Raw genomic sequence first — 18,210 nt, 5'->3', positions numbered from 1 at the left:
AAGGCAATCAGCAAATAGAGTGTTATTCCCGGCCAGAGGTCATCTAACCAGCAAGAGGTTCGGTCTTTTTGCTGACAATCAGAGAGGCCGATTGTTAAATACCACCCCAACTTAGATCGCCCCCCTTGGCCCCTTTGGCTTTTGAGGCATTCCCTTTTCTGGATTGGGATGTCATTAGTCGTTTCTCGTTGCTTCATCTTAGTGCAAACAGCGGAGGACTAACAGATGTTTGAGGAGAGCAGGGAAGCGGACACGCTCTGGGCGGAGCCGGAGGCGGGGCGTGGACCGAGCCTAGGGTCCCGCCCCCTCCTGCGCGCGGCTCTGCCCCGCCCCAAGCCGTGTCGCCGCTCCCGCTTCAGAGACCTCTTCTCGGGCCGCGCTACCGATGGTGATACCTGGGAGAGCGATGGCCAGTAAGTAGCTGGGCGGCCGGAGCTCAGCCCTGGGGGAGGGAGGCCTAGGTTGCGGAGCCGGCGGCGGGTCTCCCCGGCTCAGCCGCTCGCCTCCGCTCCGTGTCCCCGCCGCTCTCCAGGCCTTCCCCGGCCCGGCGTTCTCGGGGCCGGAGGCTCCGGCGACTTGGCGGCGGCAGTGCGCGTCCCGGCGCACTCCCGGGGACTCGAGGCTTCCGAGAGGGCCTGGCGGCCGCGGGAGCACCAAGCCTCCCGGCCAGAAGGGCCCGCGCTTTCCTCCTCGCTGGGCTCCTGCGTCCGGTGCTTCTAGGTGCGTTCGGGGGCCTCCCACTGCAAGTTCCCCTGCGCGGGAAAAGGCGGGTAGACGGGTGCTCACTTAAAATCCAAGTTCCGCACCCCCCTTTCCCGGCCCCAACTCGAAGACTGCACTCTCAGTAAAGCCTTCCGTGATTACGATACTTCAGTTGTGGGAACCTCTGCCTGGTGGGATTCTTGGAGGCTCTTTGGTTTTGCATCAGAAAGCGCGCCTCTCCAGCGGGGTCGCTTTCACTCTCCTCCCAGATTGATTTTTGGACTTGAGTTTTGCAAAGACATCAACCCTGATTGTGGTTGGAACCCTGTCACGTGAAAATGAAGCATGTGTTTTCTTTCGTTTGGGCTGTGTGGTAAGAGGACTGGTTAACTTGCCCCCTGGTGCACACCCCCACAGCCAGTGGACAGTGCTCTCTTCTGATCAAGAAAACTGGACAGGCTGTTTCTGTATCTGGACATTGAGCTTTCGGGTTAGGTATTACATGTTACTTACACATCTCTACCCTGGATCGGCCCCAGGGGCACGTTTCTAGCGATCTCTGCCCCCAGGCTCTGCTCTCCCATTTCTGGGAGGCTTTGAAATGCTCTGGACTCATTGTCTGGAGACCTGGATTTTTTTTTTATATATAAAGATTTTATTTATTTATTTGACAGATCACAAGTAGGCAGAGAGGCAGGCAGACAGAGAGGGGGAAAACAGACTCCCTGCTGAGCAGAGATTTCCCCATGCGGGGCTCCATCCCAGGACCCTGAGATCATGACCTGAGCCGAAGGCAGAGGCTTTAACCCACTGAGCCACCCAGGCGACCCTGGAGACATGAATTGTTACAGTTTTGCCTCAGTCCATGTCAACAAGTCATTTAATCTCTCTGAACCTGTTTTCTGACTTGTAAAATGGACATAATCTGCCCTTGCTGAGTCTTGGGAGGGTCCTAGAAGATGGTAAGGTTTGTGGAAGTGCTGTTTTCGTCTTAACCTGCCAGAGCTCAGTGAGAGTTGGTGGCTGAATGAATGTTAATGATTGGGTCAGGAAGTCCTTGCACACGCCTCCCTCTGTGTGTGACAGTATCTTTGAAGATGCAGGGCATGACAGAGGCTGGTGGACTTGAGAGCTGTGGTTCCTGATGGGGTCGAAGGTGATGTCTGATTTTTGAGGAATGTTTTCAGGTTACATGACCTCCCCCTAACCCATCCAAAAATGAACAAATGAAGTTCCCATCCTGCTTTACACTTCCAAATTTTGGCTTGGTTTGTGCCACTGACTTTTCACTCAGGTTCTGAAACTACTCAGGAAACTGCATTCAGGGTTAAATTGAGCTCTTCTCACTGTATTTAGGACAAACCAAGGAATGGAACATCTGAGTTTTCCTACTTTTAGGGTTAACACTTAGCCAAACAGGCCTTCAGAGGTAAGGCTCTGTCAGTGTTGCTTCTTCTGGGGACATTTGCACCACTGTAGGTGATACCCAGGGGAGAACTCTCTAATGGTTTCCAGGTACCAGAGCTTTTCAGATTTCTAGAGCAGAAGTGGGGTAGGGAAGCCAGGGAAGGCCATTACTGATAATTCCTGAAGATAATTACTGATAATTCCTGAAGTTTTGCCGAGCCTCATGAGTTCTCACATGCTTTGGACCTTTAATATCCCTGTCCATCACACCATGAGTGAAAACTGTGCATCAGTGAGAGTCCAGACAGGACACAGAAACCACACTGGTCATCTGAACGGGGAAATTTTTTTTTTTTTTTAAAGATTTTATTTATTTGATAGACAGAGATCACAAGTAGTCAGAGAGGCAGGCAGGGAGAGAGGAGGAAGCAGGCTCCCCGCTGAGCAGAGAGCCCAATGCGGGGCTCAATCCCAGGACCCTGAGACCAATGATCCGAGCTGAAGGCAGAGGCTTTAACCCACTGAGCCACCCAGGCACCCCTGAACGGGGAAAATTTTATTATAAAGAATGATTAACCAGTAGGTGATTATTCTTAAGAGCTACAAGAGAACTCTAAAGAATATAGGAAAAGCTCGTGTAGGCTGTAGCTATTACTTCAAGGAGGGAAGAAGCCTGGAAGAGCCCCTGACCTCCTTGGCTGACAGCATTTCTTGTTGGCCACATAATCCGTGGGACTCAGTCTCTGAGGGAAATGTGGAGCCCCTTACTCAGCAGGAAAAAACTGCTGACTTTTCCTTCTTTAGTCTCTCTCTCAGCCTCTCCTGGTGCTTCTTTTTTTTTTTTTTTTTTAAAGATTTTATTTATTTACTTGACAGAGAGATCACAGGCAGGCAGAGAGGCAGGCAGAGAGAAAGAGAAAGAAAAGGAAGCAGGCTCCCTGCTGAGCAGAGAGCCCGATGCGGGACTCGATCCCAGGACCCTGAGATCATGACCTGAGCTGAAGGCAGAGGCTTAACCCACTGAGCCACCCAGGTGCCCCTCCTGGTGCTTCTTATTTGCTACTTACTGTTGTGCTCCTTGGGGCACAGGAATATTCAGTGAGTGCAAAATCTCACAGGTGCCCGGAGGCCCTGCCTGTGACTAAGTACAGGTGCTGCTCATCAGCTGCCAGACTCCCCACCCCCCATCCCTCCTGCACCCAGCCGGCTGGTGACACCAGGTCCCAGCTGGTGCTGGGGAAGCAGAGACAGGAGCCTCTCCTTCCCATGGGCCCACTGCCCTACTTCACGAGGAATGGGTGATTTCCAAGGAATTTCACCTGCAGTGAGATGGGCTCAATATTTGGATCAGGGGTAGGTTGATTCCCAAGGTCAAACAGGGATAATTCCATGTTCAAACTCAGCCTCCTTCCTTCAAGCCATGTTCTCATTAGTATGTGAGAAGCTGGCTCTGCCTCCCCAACTTGAGGCTCCGGGGGGCCTCGGTGGGGATGTGGCCCGGAGTGGGGGCTGCTCTCTCCCAGGGTTTCTCAGCCTTGGCATCAGTAACATTTCAGGTGGATAATTATTGTGAAAGACTGTCTTACGGCCTGTGGCATGTTGAGCCACGTCCCTGACTTCTGCCCCCTAGATGCTAATAGCACCCTAACAGTTGTGACCATCAAAAATGTCTCTGTTGCCACATGTCCCTTGGGGTCAGAATTGCCCTCCGGTTGAGAATTGCTCGGATTCGGCAGTCAGATCTTCTGACAGTTTTCTCTTTTCATCCTCAGCTTTCCGCTTGGCCCTCATCCAGCTTCAGGTTTCTTCTATCAAATCAGATAACGTCACTCGAGCCTGCGGCCTTGTCCGGGAAGCAGCAACACAAGGAGCCAAGATCGTTTCTCTGCCAGTAAGTATGGAGGCGGAGGTGGCCCCCTCTTTCTGGATTCTCTGGACCGAGTAGAATCCTGCCTGCTAGCGCTGGTGGTGCTCTTGGGTCCGGTGGTCCTTCCGTGTTTGTCTGGAAGATGATCCTAGCAATGGTCTTCGAGATACGATGTACCAGCATGGTTATAGGTCTTTAACTTTAGGATCATCTACTCTCTCCAGAATCCTGGGAGGTTGTAAGACTTACTTAAAGGTCAGTGCCTTGGATACTTACCTTCTTTCCTTGTGAAATGAAGTCCTTACAGGACCATGATAGAGTGAGTTTAGTGCTAAGCCTCCCACATTTGTAGAAAACTGGAAATTGTTAGAGACATGGAGGAAGCCTGCAGCACCTCCCTAAATGCTGGAGCCTGGAGCAAGCCCATATGACCCTGCGTGTGTTTCCTAGGTGACGGCTTTCAGAACAGAGCCAGGGAAAGGTTGCAGCCCATTTGTTTGTCAGCAGGTGGAGGGTGAGCCCCAGAGAAGGGGCCCACACAGGTTGGGGCCTGTGGGTACTGCATCTTGTGGCTGAGGACCGCTAGGATCCGAGGCGGAACTACTCCAGGCAGCCCCCTTGTCTGCTCTCCTGCTCCCACTCTGGGGAGGAAGTAGCCCTTTGTAAACCCTGCTTCGGTCAACTAGAGAATTTTCAGGACCATTCGTACTTTAGGCTCCAGTCCATGAGAGATGTGGCCAGTGGGTAAGAATCTTTAACAAGGGAACACAAGATCTTAATGTGAATCCAGCCTGCCTTACAGCCACATTTCTGGGACCCCCTGTACCGGTATCCCGACCATGGTCTCCTGTTGGTTTCAGTTGCTGGGGGCTGGAGTGAAAGCGCTTGGATTCTGCCTGTGCCCTCTCTCACACGTGGCTTGTATAAGCCGGCTGTCCTCTGGTTTGAGTTTCCTAGCACTGTGCGCGGTGCACCGTGCCCATGGATGCAAATGAATGAATGAGAGTCAAAGTCTGGTTTCTGCTTTTCCATTATCACGGAGCCGTGGAAGACAGACATATTCTGGGGAATGAGATTTCACAGAATCAGCATGATAGTGCTGGAAGGGAGTCAGAAACCGCTCATTCTACAGATGATAATTCTGAGCCTGTGGATTCATTCTGACACCCACAGTCCTGTGATTGAGCCGAGCTGTCACGGGGCCTGGGTGCCCAAGGGTGGGAGCTTGTAGTTCTGCAGATGGTGAGGAAGAGGCAGATCTGCTAGGTTGACAAGGACCTGAGGGAGCACACTGGACTTGTGTCCGCTGGCCCCACCTGAACCAGCCCAGGTGTTCTGCTTATGGCCACAGGCTCTTTAGCTTGGGGAGACTGTTGTTTTTCTTATCAGTTGTATTTTACCCCTTTGAGAGCAGAGCTACAAGAGGCAGCTCTGCTTTCTTAAAGCAGAACTTTAAAGTGAGTTGGATATTTTTGTGTTTTTTTCCCCCTTTTTCTCCACCAACATTATTCTAGGAATGCTTTAATTCTCCATATGGCACGAAATATTTTCCTGAATATGCGGAAAAAATTCCTGGTGAATCCACACAGAAGCTTTCTGAAGTAGCAAAGGAGTGCAGCATTTATCTCATTGGAGGTAACTTCCTATCCTCAAGGTATAATGGCCTAAACATTGAAAACCTCTGAATAATTTCTGTTGTTACATTTAAACCATGAAATACAAGCCATGTAAATTAGCATTGAAAAGAATGAGGTGGGAGCACCTGGGTGGCTCTTTCTGCTTAGGTCATGATCTCGGGGTCCTGGGATCGTGCCCCACATTGGGCTCTCTGCTCAGTGGGAAGCCTGCTTCTCCCTCTTTCTCTGTGCGCGCTCTCTCTCTTTCTCTCAAATAAATAAAAAATATTTAGGAAAAGAAAGAAAGAAAGAGAAAAGAATGTAGTAGATCTTACATAATAATGTGAAAAAATGTTCAGGACACACCGTTACATGGAAGAGGAAAGTTCAATATGATGTGAACAGGTACTCTCATTCAGATGAATCCCTCACACAAAAGGCTATGTGTTTCCATGTGTCTTTACATATGTAGCACAGAGTAAGTGTTGTATAAGGACACACCAAACTGATGATGATGGTTTTCCCTGGAGAAACAATGGGGATACAGGGGCAAGTGGAAATGTGGAAAGAAAAACCATATTGGAGTGTCTTTCATTGTACTAATACAACATTAAGAAATTTGTTTTTTTCACAAAGAGGCCATATACATATACATCAAGGTAGCTTTATATTAGTGGTTTTGAAATACATTTTAAAATGTTCTGTTTGCTTAAAGAAAGAATACAGTAAAACTGTGTAATAAATATAGCAAAGTTATTCTGTTATATTAAGAATTAGAAATGAATGAGAGGTGAAGAAAAGACAAAGCAAGAAAAGGGAAATGCAGGAACTGCATTCCATGAAGGCAGGCCTGGCTTACATTCCCATCTCGAGGCCTTTTGGATACAGTTATGTTGCAGGGCCTGGTGGATTCAGGTTGCATAACAGTGACTCCTCCATGTTGCTCTAGTGTTAGAGATGCAATGTAGGGCCAAGGTCAAAGCAGAATTCAGAAACAGTTTGTTTATTTTTGAAACCTGCCTTTGGCGGCCGACTTTATTATACTTCGTCTGTAGTCTGGAGTTTATCTCTGAAAGATCATCCTCACAAAGACAAAAAAAAACATTAATAACCCTTAGAAGATAGTATACTTTATTGTTGGACCCAAGTGACTGTTTATCAAGTGCTGGTCCACTGATCATACGTCAAAGAATGCTTTATTTAGAATCTTTGCCCGTCTGTTTCTCCTCTCAATGAAAGGTTCTATTCCTGAAAAGGATGCTGGGAAATTATATAACACCTGCGCTGTGTTTGGGCCTGATGGAACTTTACTGGTAAAATACAGAAAGGTAAGCAGGGAATGTGGCAAGTCGCATAACCGATTGAGAATTTGTTGTAAAGTTCCCTAGTCCCTCTCATCATATTGTACACACATGGGGCATTAGATGAATTGGTACAGTCAACTTGTTGAATCTTGGCTATTGACATTTTGATATAAATTTTAGACTGAGCCTGTTCATTTCAGCCAAGGAAAAATCTACAGGAATTTTGATTAGAATTTCATTGAATATAGAGAGATCTCGTTGGGAAAGCTGACATCTTTGCTGTAGTAAATGCATGTACATTGAGGATTGTTAAATATTCCTGGTAAATTGATCCTTTTGGCATTATAAAATCCATTTTTTTTTTCCCTCGTAATACTCTTTGTCTTAAAGTTTATCTCTGATACTCCTTTGGCCACTCTAGGCTTCTTATACTTAGTGTTGTATAATACATCCTTTTCTAATTCCTTATTTTCAACCTGTATGTGTGTTTATATTTAACATGGTTCTCCTATAGCCTCCTATAGCCTGCAGTTGGGTCTTGTTACTGTCTTCATTCTGACAACCTCTGCCTTTTAGCTGGAGTGCTTACTTCACTTATATTTAATGTAATCATTGATAGGGTTGGATTTAGGTATTAGACATTTTTCTTTTTCTTTTTTTCCCTTTGTTCCTGTTTCTTGCATTCTTTTGGCTTAGTTGAGTGCACTGGGTGTGGTGCAAAAACAATGAATACTGTTACGCTGAAAAAAAAAAAAAAGGCCATTTTATCTCTTGGCTTTTAGCTATACCTCTTTGCTTTTTTTAAGTGTTGCCCTAAGGATTACAACATGCACCCTAGCTTTTTACAGTCTCCTTAGAATTACTATTATACTGCTTCATTGAGAAATTTAAGAGCTTCCCAATTGTATAGGTCATTTCCTTCCCCACCCCATTTTCTCTGTTATAGTTGACATACCTGTTGCATCTACATAGATTGTAAAAACACAATTTTTAAGTAGTTTTGTGTATTTTAAAGAAATAAAAATATTTTGTTTATTGGAATGTTTACCTTTCTGATATTTTTCTTTCTTTTATTCTTTCTTTTTTTTTATTAACATATAATGTATTATTTGCCCCAGGGGTATAGGTCTGTGAATCATCAGGCTTACACATTTTATAGTACTCACCATAGCACATACCTTTTCCAATGCCACCCTATCCCTACCTCCCCCTCCAGCAACCCTCAGTTTGTTTCCTGAGATTAAGAGTCTCTTATGGTTTGTCTCCCACCCAGTACCATCTTGTTTCATTTTTTCCTTCCCTACGACCCACCATCCCCCACCCTTAGAGCATAGTTCTATCTGGTATCTTTGCCTTCAAACAGAAAGACCTTCTTTAGAATTTTTGTAGTGAGGTTGTACTAGATACGAATTCCCTTAGTTTTTTATTTTGTCTTCATTCTTAAGAGATATTTTCAGTGGAATAGAATTCTGGGTTGACACTGTTCTTTTGTCTCTTAGCAATTTGAGTGATGTTTTTCAGGTATCTTCTAGCCTCCTTTTAAAATTTTTCTGATATGTGGTGATTTGTATTATTCTCTTGTATGTAATTCTTGTTTTTTTCTGTCTGTCTTCAAAATTTTTTTCATAATCTTTAGTTCTCAGTGTTTGGACTCTGATGTGCCTGCCTAGATATGGTTTTTTTATATGTGTCCTGTTTTGTGCTTCTTTATAACTCTTTCATAATATTAGGGGTATTATTTTGATAAATATTTTTTTGTTCCATTCTCGTACTGGACTTCAGTTTTGATACTGTTCCACTAAACCAGGTCGCCAAGACTTGTTTCTTTTTGTTTTTGTTTTTCCTACCTTTTTTTCTCTCTCTCTTTCAGTATTCTAAAGTGTGGACATGTTCCATTGATCTGTTTTCAAGTTCACAGAATCTTTCTTCTGTAAGCCCCAGTCTCCTATATGCCAACCCAGTGAAATCTTTTAAAATTTCACGTAAACACATAAAAGTTCACATAAAGTCACATAAACTTATTTTTCTACTGATATTTCCTATATGTCCATTCGTCAAGAGTTTATTTTTCTTTAGACCCTTAAGCTTAGTTTCAGTAGTTGCTTTTGGTAATTATCACATCTGGGTCTTGCTGGGGTCTGCTTCATTGATTGCCTTTTCCCTAAAGTTCAGTAACATTTCTAGTTTCTTTTTCTAGTGATTTTGAGTTGCATATTGGATTATATATTGTTGAGATTCTAGCTTCTATTATCTGAAAAATGTTGTATTTTTTTGTTTTAGTAAGTAGTTAACTTGCTTGTACTCAAACACCCTACTTTTTTTCTTCTGGGAGGTGGGCAGCAACTTCGGCCACTCTGTTCTAAGTTGTTTAGCTTAAGCTGGGCTGCTTGGAGTCAGCCCTGCACATCTTTAATTCAGTACTTAGCCAGAGACTTGGACAGATTTTTATATGTAGAATTTAGGGCTCTTCCTCTTTGGCTTTCTCCTTTTCAGGATTTCTCCCTCACTTCCGAGCTGCTGTGAAACTCTGTCCTCTGGTTCCTTGGGCCAGTATGGTTATAGGTGATTTTTACCACCACTCCTAGCAACAGCAGGGACGTTGCTTCCAGCTAAAGGGTCTAAACAGGAAACTCACCCAGTGTCCTTGTCTTGTTCCTGATCTCAGTGTGGAAAGGCTTTTATATTTCACCGTTAAGTATGATGTTCCTTCCTTTTTTTTTTTTAGATACTCTATCAGATTAAGGGAGTTCCCTTCCTAGCAGTATTTTTCTTTTGTTTTTAGAATAAGAATGAATGTAGAAGTTTACCAAATGCTCACTGTGTACCTCTTAAGATGATCCTGTGACTTTTCTCCTTCATTTTGTTAGCGTGGTAAATTACGTTGGTTGATTTCCTAATGTTAAACATTTGCTTTCCTTGAATAAACCCAATTTCGAAGTGATGTGTTACTCTTTTTATATATTGCTGTATTTAGTTTGGAGAATTTTACCTATTTTAATTACTGTTCTGTTTTCCACCTCTCCTGCCAGTTTGTCAGGTTGATTATGATTCTGTGAAGACTTCATTGAGCATTTACACTGAGTAAAAGAATAACATGCTAATTGCTTCCCAAAAGAAACCTAGACCTCAGCTTGCGCACCACCTAGGAAAGAAGTGTCGTAACTACAGCGTGATTTTCCCATTTTGCGTATTAGAACTTATTTTGATAATATGTCAGCTTGTGGGGTGGGTTGTGGGCAGGTGGGGGTTTCTATTTGCGTGGTTGATCTCAGCTTCCCTGCTTTTGGCCATGGAAAGATGTTTGTTATGACTGTCTCAAGCCTTGCTGGAGAAGAGGTAACCAAATTCGTTACTTGTGGTGCAGCTCCATCTGTTTGACATTGATGTGCCTGGGAAAATTACATTTCAAGAGTCTGAAACACTGAGTCCCGGTGATAGTTTCTCCACATTTGATACTCGTAAGTACCAGACATGTTCACCTGTTTTAGTAGTATCAGTAGAAGACGATCATGTGCAGTGAATGCTGGAACACTGAAAAGAAATAAAATAAAATAAAATGGAAAAAGAAAGACGATCATGTGTTCCTTTTTTCTCCCTCTTGTGGTCCGCGCCCCCACCCCACTTCTTTACACACCCTGACTGCAAGACCAGAGGGAGATGGGCCGAGACCAGTCAGAGATCTAGAAAGGGCAGGCTGACCAGAAAACTAAGGGTTTGACTGGATTTTGTCTATGGTTTGGTCACAGCATGCTATTCGCATGATCGCTTCCAGAGTTTACCTCTTAGGCTGTGATTGAACACTTCCCACATAGATACTAAGCGTTCAGTCAGAATGAATTTCTCGTTTCTAATCTGAGATAAATGATGTCTTTATGAGGTGAGATCCAAGCAGGACTAAGCATATGCAGTCTCTCCATCCATGGCCCTGGGTTCGTGGATTGCCATCAGTGTTTGGTGATCTTAGACAGAGGCTTTACTCTGCCACACCATGTTGCAAGAAGTTGACTTCTCATTTGTTCATTTTCTGTCTGAAAAACAGCTTACTGCAGAGTGGGCCTAGGCATCTGCTACGACATGCGCTTTGCAGAGCTCGCACAAGTCTACGCACAGAGAGGTGAGATGGCCGCCTGGCTATGTGGTAGAGGTGCTTAGCGATGGGATTCTGCCTTGGTCTCTGTGGTTCGAGGGAGCCTTAGGCAGAAACACTAGAGAAGAGGTCTTCATCTCTCCACCCCATCCGGCTGCTGAGACTTTTGCTGCATGTGGGCAGTATGGTTTTTCGGAGATTGTATTTCAGCACACTGTGCAGCTAAGGCAGGAACCGTGCTCCTAAATTGCTCTGTTCTTTGAGCCCTTCTTGCTACCGTGTTTGGAAAGAGTCACTTGGAGACCACTAGAAATAAGGATGTGGTCTATGGTGTCTGTCCTGGATTTCACACTCAGTAATCCTAGCTGTTGGGTACAGTAGAAATTTAGTCTGTGACCTTCCGGTCCAGAGGAGAAGTGTCCTGCTGGCCTGCAAGAACACTGACCAAGTCAGAAGATCTGCGTTCTGGTTCCAACTCTCCTTAATTGACATGATACTTTGGGTAAATTATTTAATTTTTAGGGGAGTGTGGATCTCAGTTTTTTCATAGCCATGGTGTGGAGATTAAGGAGGGAGAACTTAGCTCCTTGTATGTACTCAACAACTGTGAGCATCCCTACTAGACTGTCCAGGCTACTCTGATTGGACTTGACTTTCACCTAACAAGAGAGTGGGTGCAAATATTTTGATGGCCTGCTCAGCAAAAAAGGTGGAAGACCATGGGCTCTGTGTTGGCAGACACTCTCAAGCTCTCTCAGTAAGCATTAGAACACCTACTCTGCCCTCCGTTTCATTTGAAGAGCATTACAAAATGTGGTCCTTGCAGGCACCTGGGTGGCTCAATCGTTAAAGCATCTGCTTTCAGCTCAGGTCATGATCCCAGCGTCCTGGGATCCAGCCCCGCATTGGGCTCTCTGCTCAGCGGGGAGCCTGCTTCTCCTTCTCCCACTCCCCCTGCTTGTGTTCCCTCTTTCGCTCTCTCTCTGTCAAATAAATAAATAAATAAAATCTTTTTTAAAAAACGTGGTTCTTGGCCGTGTGGAGCTGACCATATGGTGCTGCGAGAAATTTGAATGATATATATTTTTTAAAGTGAAGTCACATACCGTGGTTTGGGTCATCAGTACCACCGTTTTTGTATATATGTGTAAACATGTGTGTGTCTCTAAAGGAATTCGGAGCCATAGCTTAATACTCCTGGCAGTGTCTGGCTTGGCTGACCTCTTTTTAGGCTTGGGAAAGTTTGAATTTGGTCCCCCTTGGCTAAGGAACAAAATGGGGAGCTAGTGTGGTGGGGTATTGACCTGGACCCACTCTTCTCTGGCCTTTCTCTCCCAAGGCTGCCAGCTGTTGGTATATCCCGGAGCTTTTAATATGACCACTGGACCAGCCCACTGGGAGTTGCTTCAACGAGGCCGGTAAGAAAGCATCTTGGGCAGACCTTCAGGTGTCTTGGTGTTGCTTTGTGCAAAGATTTCCAGTTTGGTGGAAGTACCAGCCTTTCTGATGCAGAATGCTGCCCCTGGCCCAGCATGCTTGGACATCTAAATGCAGTCGGAAGAGATGAGTCACCCCATTGACGGTGCTGTTCAGATAGGGGTGCTTATCTTGCCCCATCATTTATACCATGCTGCCCATCCTGGAATACTCTGCCACAACACTTGTTACAGGCTCTTTTATTTTCTAATCTGCAAGTCCGAGCCATTTTATAGTGTCTTTGGCATGTCAGAGTAGCTGTATCCCGAGACCTGTAAGGTTGGGGAGTGAGCAGTAAAGGGCAGATAGCAGAGGTGAGTGTAACGTGGAAGGGAAGAGGAGCGTGCTCAAAGTGTGCTGAAAACCATGAAATACTGGTCAGAAGTGCTGGTTTTCTTACAATTTTGCTAATTGAGGTATAATGTACTTAGAGAAAGATAACAGCAATTTTAAGTCTGTAGGTCAGTGAATTTTTACACATGTATTCACCTGAGACCAAGGTCAACACAGAACATTTCCAGATCTCTAGAATGCTGCCTTTTGTTCCTTCCAACAACCCTTTCCTTGTTTGCTCAGATGGAGCCGCTGTTCTCACTGTCTATAAATGATGGTGACATATATATAAATGATATATTTATCAGAGGAGGCAGCAGAGGTGTTTGGCTGGGTGATTCATGGAAGATGGGGTGGGGTATCTGGTACCTTGTATATTAGTTAATGCAGTCTTGTAGAAAGTAACCAAAGCTTGAGAGACATTGGAATGGCCCAGCCTGGATCTGCTGTTTGAGCCCAGAGTGCTCCCAGGTGAGGTGGCCTGATGTACCCAGGCTGCCACCCAAAATTATTATCTAATTTGAGCTGGTGAGATTGCAGCCATTGAGGCCTGGAAGTGCCATGCGGCCCGGCAAGGCATATGGCCCCAGCAAGGCCAGTCCATTATCTCTGGCTACCTTGACTCGCTCTTTTTCAGACGAATGGTTTGGCTCAGGCCAGGGTCTCAACTGTGGTGGTTTTGACATTTTGGACTAGATTGTTCTTTGCTGTGGGGGTGTCCCATGCATGGTAGGATGTTTAGCAGCATCCCTGGTCTCCACCTACCAGGTCCAGTAGCAACCCCCATCGTGAAAGTACGAAGGTCAAAGTCCGTGTCTTTGGACATTGGCAGATGTCCCCACTGGGCAAAATCACCCCCAGCTGAGAACTGGTTTATGCATTAAGATACATACTTTTTGAAGAGGAAGAGAGGGTTTCATGGCTTTGGTTGTTTCCTTCCATGTCTGAGCCAGCCTGTCCTGTCCTAGTTTTTAAAAGAAGGATCTGTACTTTTGGAATAGAAAGATGTTGCCGGTCTGTAAGGTTTGAATTACCTCTTTTTTATCTGTCGACCACAGGGCTGTTGATAATCAGGTGTATGTGGCCACAGCATCTCCTGCCCGGGATGATCAGGCCTCGTATGTTGCCTGGGGACACAGCACTATTGTGAGTCCTTGGTGAGTTGGCTAAGCAGGGACACGCTCACCAGGAGCTTAAGGGAGGCGGCACTCGGGTTGGGGGGCTTTTCTGATTCCTGACCAGCCCTGCCCCTCCCCCCGCCCCCATATCCTCACGCTCACCAGGTCTGCGCCTCGTCTTTGAGAGACACTGCCACCTAAAAACCATGTGAGAAAGAAATGGTCCTGCTGTCCTGATTGAGTGCTTGGCCTTGGCCCTCCTCTGAGTTTCCAAGTGGCTTTTGTTGTCAGTCAGACTTGGCTCACATGGGGGCAACAGGGCAGCACAGGTGGGTGGGTGATTTTAATAAAAAGGGCTCCAGTTTTAGCCTTTGGTTAAAATTTAGGCTGGGTGACTGGTTCTAGAGCAGGAATTAGTTACAGGGTGAGGATCTTGCTCCCTGCCTGATGAATAGAGGATGGAGGAGGATGAGTTCAATTAAGGAAAACTCTGACTTTGACCTCTGTGAGAGGGAAAAGCATCGTCCTAGGGAAACCAGCATGAAAGTCTGCCCAGCTGCTCAGGCATGTCATTTGTCACTGTCCGGACCTCAAGGTCTATAGTTGTGTGGTCCTCATAGTCCTTTCACACTCGTGGTCTCTGTGTGAACTCACAGAGGCTTTTCCTAAATTAAGCTCCATTTATAGTCGCAGAATTGAAGTTCACGGGACACAGTGGCTAGGACTGGTGTTCAGACTCGGGACTCCTGACTTCAGAACTTGGACTTCTGCCATGCCACTTCTCACATATTTGTATGATTACACACACACACACACACACACACACACACACACACACACACTGATGTGTATTTCTCTAATTTCAGGGTAAATATACCAACAAGGCTGAGAAGGATTATCTATTACTGTGGGATCCCTGAAGTTCCCTCTTCTGATTTTACAGGACCCAAAGATTGAAGTGTGTGATGGGGAAGGCCTTGGAAGTATGACCAGGGAGCCTCAGGCACATTAGGATTGGGGAGGCTCTGGCAGGCTGGAATGAATAACTTGGCTTCAAGATTTCCTCTAACTTGGTTCGAGTTCCTCTGTCCAGATGTTAGCCATAGGCTTCCTGGCCTCTTGGGCCACTCTGCTCCCCTGCTGGTTCTCCCGAGGAACTTTGTGACTGATCAAGCTGGCTGCTTCTGACGTGAAGTAGTTGTACAAGATTTATCTTTGTTCCTTTTCAGAAATCTGTCTGTAGGATTTGGGGGCCCTCTGGCTTATATTATCATCAGGATGGGTGCCTGATGATCTCTCTTCAAAGAGAGATCTTTGAATGCCAGAGCAAAAAAGAAGAATTCAGTTAAATGGCATTAATGGTGATATTTGTAGCTCATTTGTGCCAGAAATGGATTTGTGGCCATCTGGGAGATGGAACCAGTCACTGTGTCAGATTGTTTGTTAGGTCAGATTATTTTGTGCATTGGAGAAATTTCATTTCACTAGATATCTTTGAAGTCCTGCTTTGGGCCAAGAGACTCAGGACTGGAAGGTTTTCCAGATCAGGCTTTCCCCAGATTTAGGGAGGAGTGTTGCTATTTCTAAGCATGGGGTTCCTCTCCTATTGGGGTATGGTTTCCCCACCACTTCTTTCCTTCAGAAACTGAAACCCAGTGACGGGCTAACAAGGGACCACAAGCATGAGACCAGAGACCCAGGCCTTGCTGGGCTCTGCTCAGCCCCAGCCTCGCTATCCCTAGCCTTGGTAGGTGTGGAGAGCCGGACTACCCTCCCAAAAGGCTTGCTGCCACACTCAGGAAGGATGAGACAGAGCTTCCCATTGTTTATAGGGAGCTCTGCTTCTGGAGGTGTATAACAGTGGAATAGCTCCCATTTTCTAGCCACTGGCTGTTTACAAAACCAATTGCATAATCCTCTAAGTTCTCACAGAGCTCTTACTTCTGCTTCATAGGTTAGGGAATGGAGATAGCAGATGACTCTCCACAAGGCCACGCAGCTACCTGAACGGTAGAGCAGGAATTTATGCCCCTCCTGTCTTGTCTTTAACCTCCCAATTCCTACCCTTGGGGCCCACAAGCATCAGCCTCCCACTCACTCCCTCCTCAATCTCTTTCAGGGGGGACATCCTTGCCAAAGCCGGCACTGAAGAGACCATCGTGTGTTCAGACATAGGTGAGATTTGTGGGGCATAGCTAGGTCCGTGGGAGGTGATTCTGTAGCTCTGAGCTGTACCCTGGAGGGGCTCCCTTGGGCCCCCTTCTCATTTATCCTTGGTTCTCTGGCCAGACCCCGGGGGCTGTAGCTCAGCTTGGGATTTCTTGGTTTGGTTTGAAATGACTCCAGGGGCCATGCCAGGCCACCTGGGCCTCTGGACAAGGCTGATATTACTGAGTTACCTGCTGAGACTCTGAGACTCTGGTAGTTTTTATACTGTTTGGGGAAGAAATTCTCATTGGTTGTGAGGAGTTACATCTTAGTAATGGTACACTTTCCTGTTTTTGCAGACCTGAAGAAGTTGGCTGAAATACGCCAGCAAATCCCCATTTTTAGCCAGAAACGATCAGACCTCTATGCAGTGGAGGCGAAAAAGCCCTAAGGTTTATGTTTCTAACATGTCACGGAACAGGAGGATATGTTTCTGCAATGTAATCCTCTCCCTGATGAATTCTTCAGAGTTTTTTTTTTTGTTTTTTTTTTTTTAATTCAGCTTTTTCCCTTCCTGGGAACTCTCTAATGAGATGGTGGAGCATCAGCACAGGGTACTTTTCACACCATATTAAATAGTTAAAAAGGACTCGGCCTCTGGCATTGAGAGGAGGAGGAAGAGAGGATGACTGGACACCTTCTAGACTAGGTTGCCTCCTAGTAGTTGGTAACAGTACCAGACCTTGGTATCCAGGTTGACTCACGTGGTACAAATATGTTTGTGTCACACACGCCTCTTACCTCATTGCTGGGGTTGGGCGTCTGTTATGGAGAAACCTTGGTCTAGTGCTAGTGCTCTTCCGAGGAGGATATTCAAGTTACGTTTTTAGCCTGTGCGCAGCCGTGGGGAGCAAGGCAGTGGACCCTTGGTGTTTGCTGGAGGAGATGGCAGTCCCAGTCCTTCCTAGCTGCCTGGGGGTTCTTTCTTGAAATTCAAGAAGGAGCTAATGAATCAAGCCCAGACCCTCCTGGTCTTAGGGGAAGGGTTGTGTCAACTGCGAGTCCTACGGGAGAATGCAGTGGTGGCATTTGGTCAAGGCAGCTAAAGATGAGCCTCTGCAAAAGATTTTCTTGATGGGGTGAGTGCCTGAAAATCTCTTTTTGTTTTTCTCCCTAGTAACACTTTCTAGCTTGAGAAAGGCAAATGTTTAGCTGGAGGTTTTTCAGTATCCTTTTCCACAATTAAAAGTTAAGAATTCCAGTGCACTTTATTTTTATGTTATATGTTGGGCTGGTAAACGTTTAACAACCAGCTGTCCCCCCAAAAGCCCTGATTTTGCAGTAGCATTTGCCAGTTTCCATGGTGTTAATACTTTTGCCCTGTGGCCAAGGTTCAGACTATCAGTACAACACCTCTAAACAGAGCTGGAAATAAAAGCACAGTTGGCACTCGTGAGCTGGGGCAGTCCTGCTCTTGCACACCACTGTTTCCATATATATTTACCATCCTGGAAAATAAAATAAAATTTTAAAACAAAAGAATGCATGAGCACACATTTTATTAGCCGTGAGAGTGACGACATTATCATGTCATTTAACCTTTGGAAATCAGCATTGTATACTCAGAGTAACACAGGAGTGAAAAAGGGAAATGACATTTTAAAATTATGTGTATTATTCGGTAAAAGTTGACACATGTATATATCCATGAAACCACTCTAATCAAGGTAATGAGCAACCCTCGCTCCCCCCGGCCTCCCCCAACCCCCAGCAGTTTTCTTGTGCTCTTGTATGGTCCCGTCCAGCTACTCCCCTGATTAGATGCATCACTGTAGGTGAGTTTGAATTTTCTGTAATTACTAAGTGGAATCACACCATGTATATACTTTGTGTCATCTTTCACTCATCGTGTTTGGAGACTCATCCCTGTGTGTATCACTCATTTCTTTTGTTTTGCTCATTGGCAGTCCGCTATACGGATACACTGTAATGGGATAGTTTTTGGGTCTCAGAAATAAAGCTGCTAAAAACATTTTGTACGAGTTGTTCATTTTTCTTGAGTAGGTATCTAGGAGTGGAACGGCAGGGTCCTATGTGTATTTCATGGCCAAACTGTATTCCCAAGTGACTGTGCCATTTAACTTCGTCACCT

General features: G+C 45.6%; 1 protein-coding gene across 1 annotated transcript; it reads left to right on the top strand.

Annotated features, from left to right (window-relative positions):
- The first annotated feature begins 298 nt into the window (after positions 1–298).
- LOC111152144 (nitrilase family member 2) lies at positions 299–17,814 on the top strand. The gene is made up of 10 exons (XM_022510468.1): positions 299–413; positions 3,882–4,000; positions 5,491–5,611; positions 6,832–6,920; positions 10,261–10,354; positions 10,936–11,010; positions 12,323–12,401; positions 13,851–13,949; positions 16,030–16,085; positions 16,418–17,814. The coding sequence occupies exons 1-10, from the start codon at positions 386–388 to the stop codon at positions 16,507–16,509; spliced, it is 852 nt and encodes a 283-aa protein (XP_022366176.1). The 5' UTR covers positions 299–385; the 3' UTR covers positions 16,510–17,814.
- Positions 17,815–18,210: the final 396 nt, after the last annotated feature.

Source organism: Enhydra lutris, unplaced genomic scaffold, assembly GCF_002288905.1.
Source record: "Enhydra lutris kenyoni isolate GAN:26980312 unplaced genomic scaffold, ASM228890v2 scaffoldscaffold2, whole genome shotgun sequence".
NCBI classification, from domain to species: domain Eukaryota; kingdom Metazoa; phylum Chordata; class Mammalia; order Carnivora; family Mustelidae; genus Enhydra; species Enhydra lutris.
Note: the sequence above shows the minus strand (reverse complement) of the source record. Positions and strands in the feature narration are given on the sequence as shown.

Excerpts from the sequence above, each read along its gene's own strand:
- LOC111152144 (XM_022510468.1), top strand. The coding sequence starts at position 386 with ATGGTGATACCTGGGAGAGCGATGGCCA. Across the intron at positions 4,001-5,490 it reads CCAAGATCGTTTCTCTGCCA|GAATGCTTTAATTCTCCATA; the intron begins GTAAGTATGGAG and ends ACATTATTCTAG. Across the intron at positions 13,950-16,029 it reads AGCACTATTGTGAGTCCTTG|GGGGGACATCCTTGCCAAAG; the intron begins GTGAGTTGGCTA and ends AATCTCTTTCAG.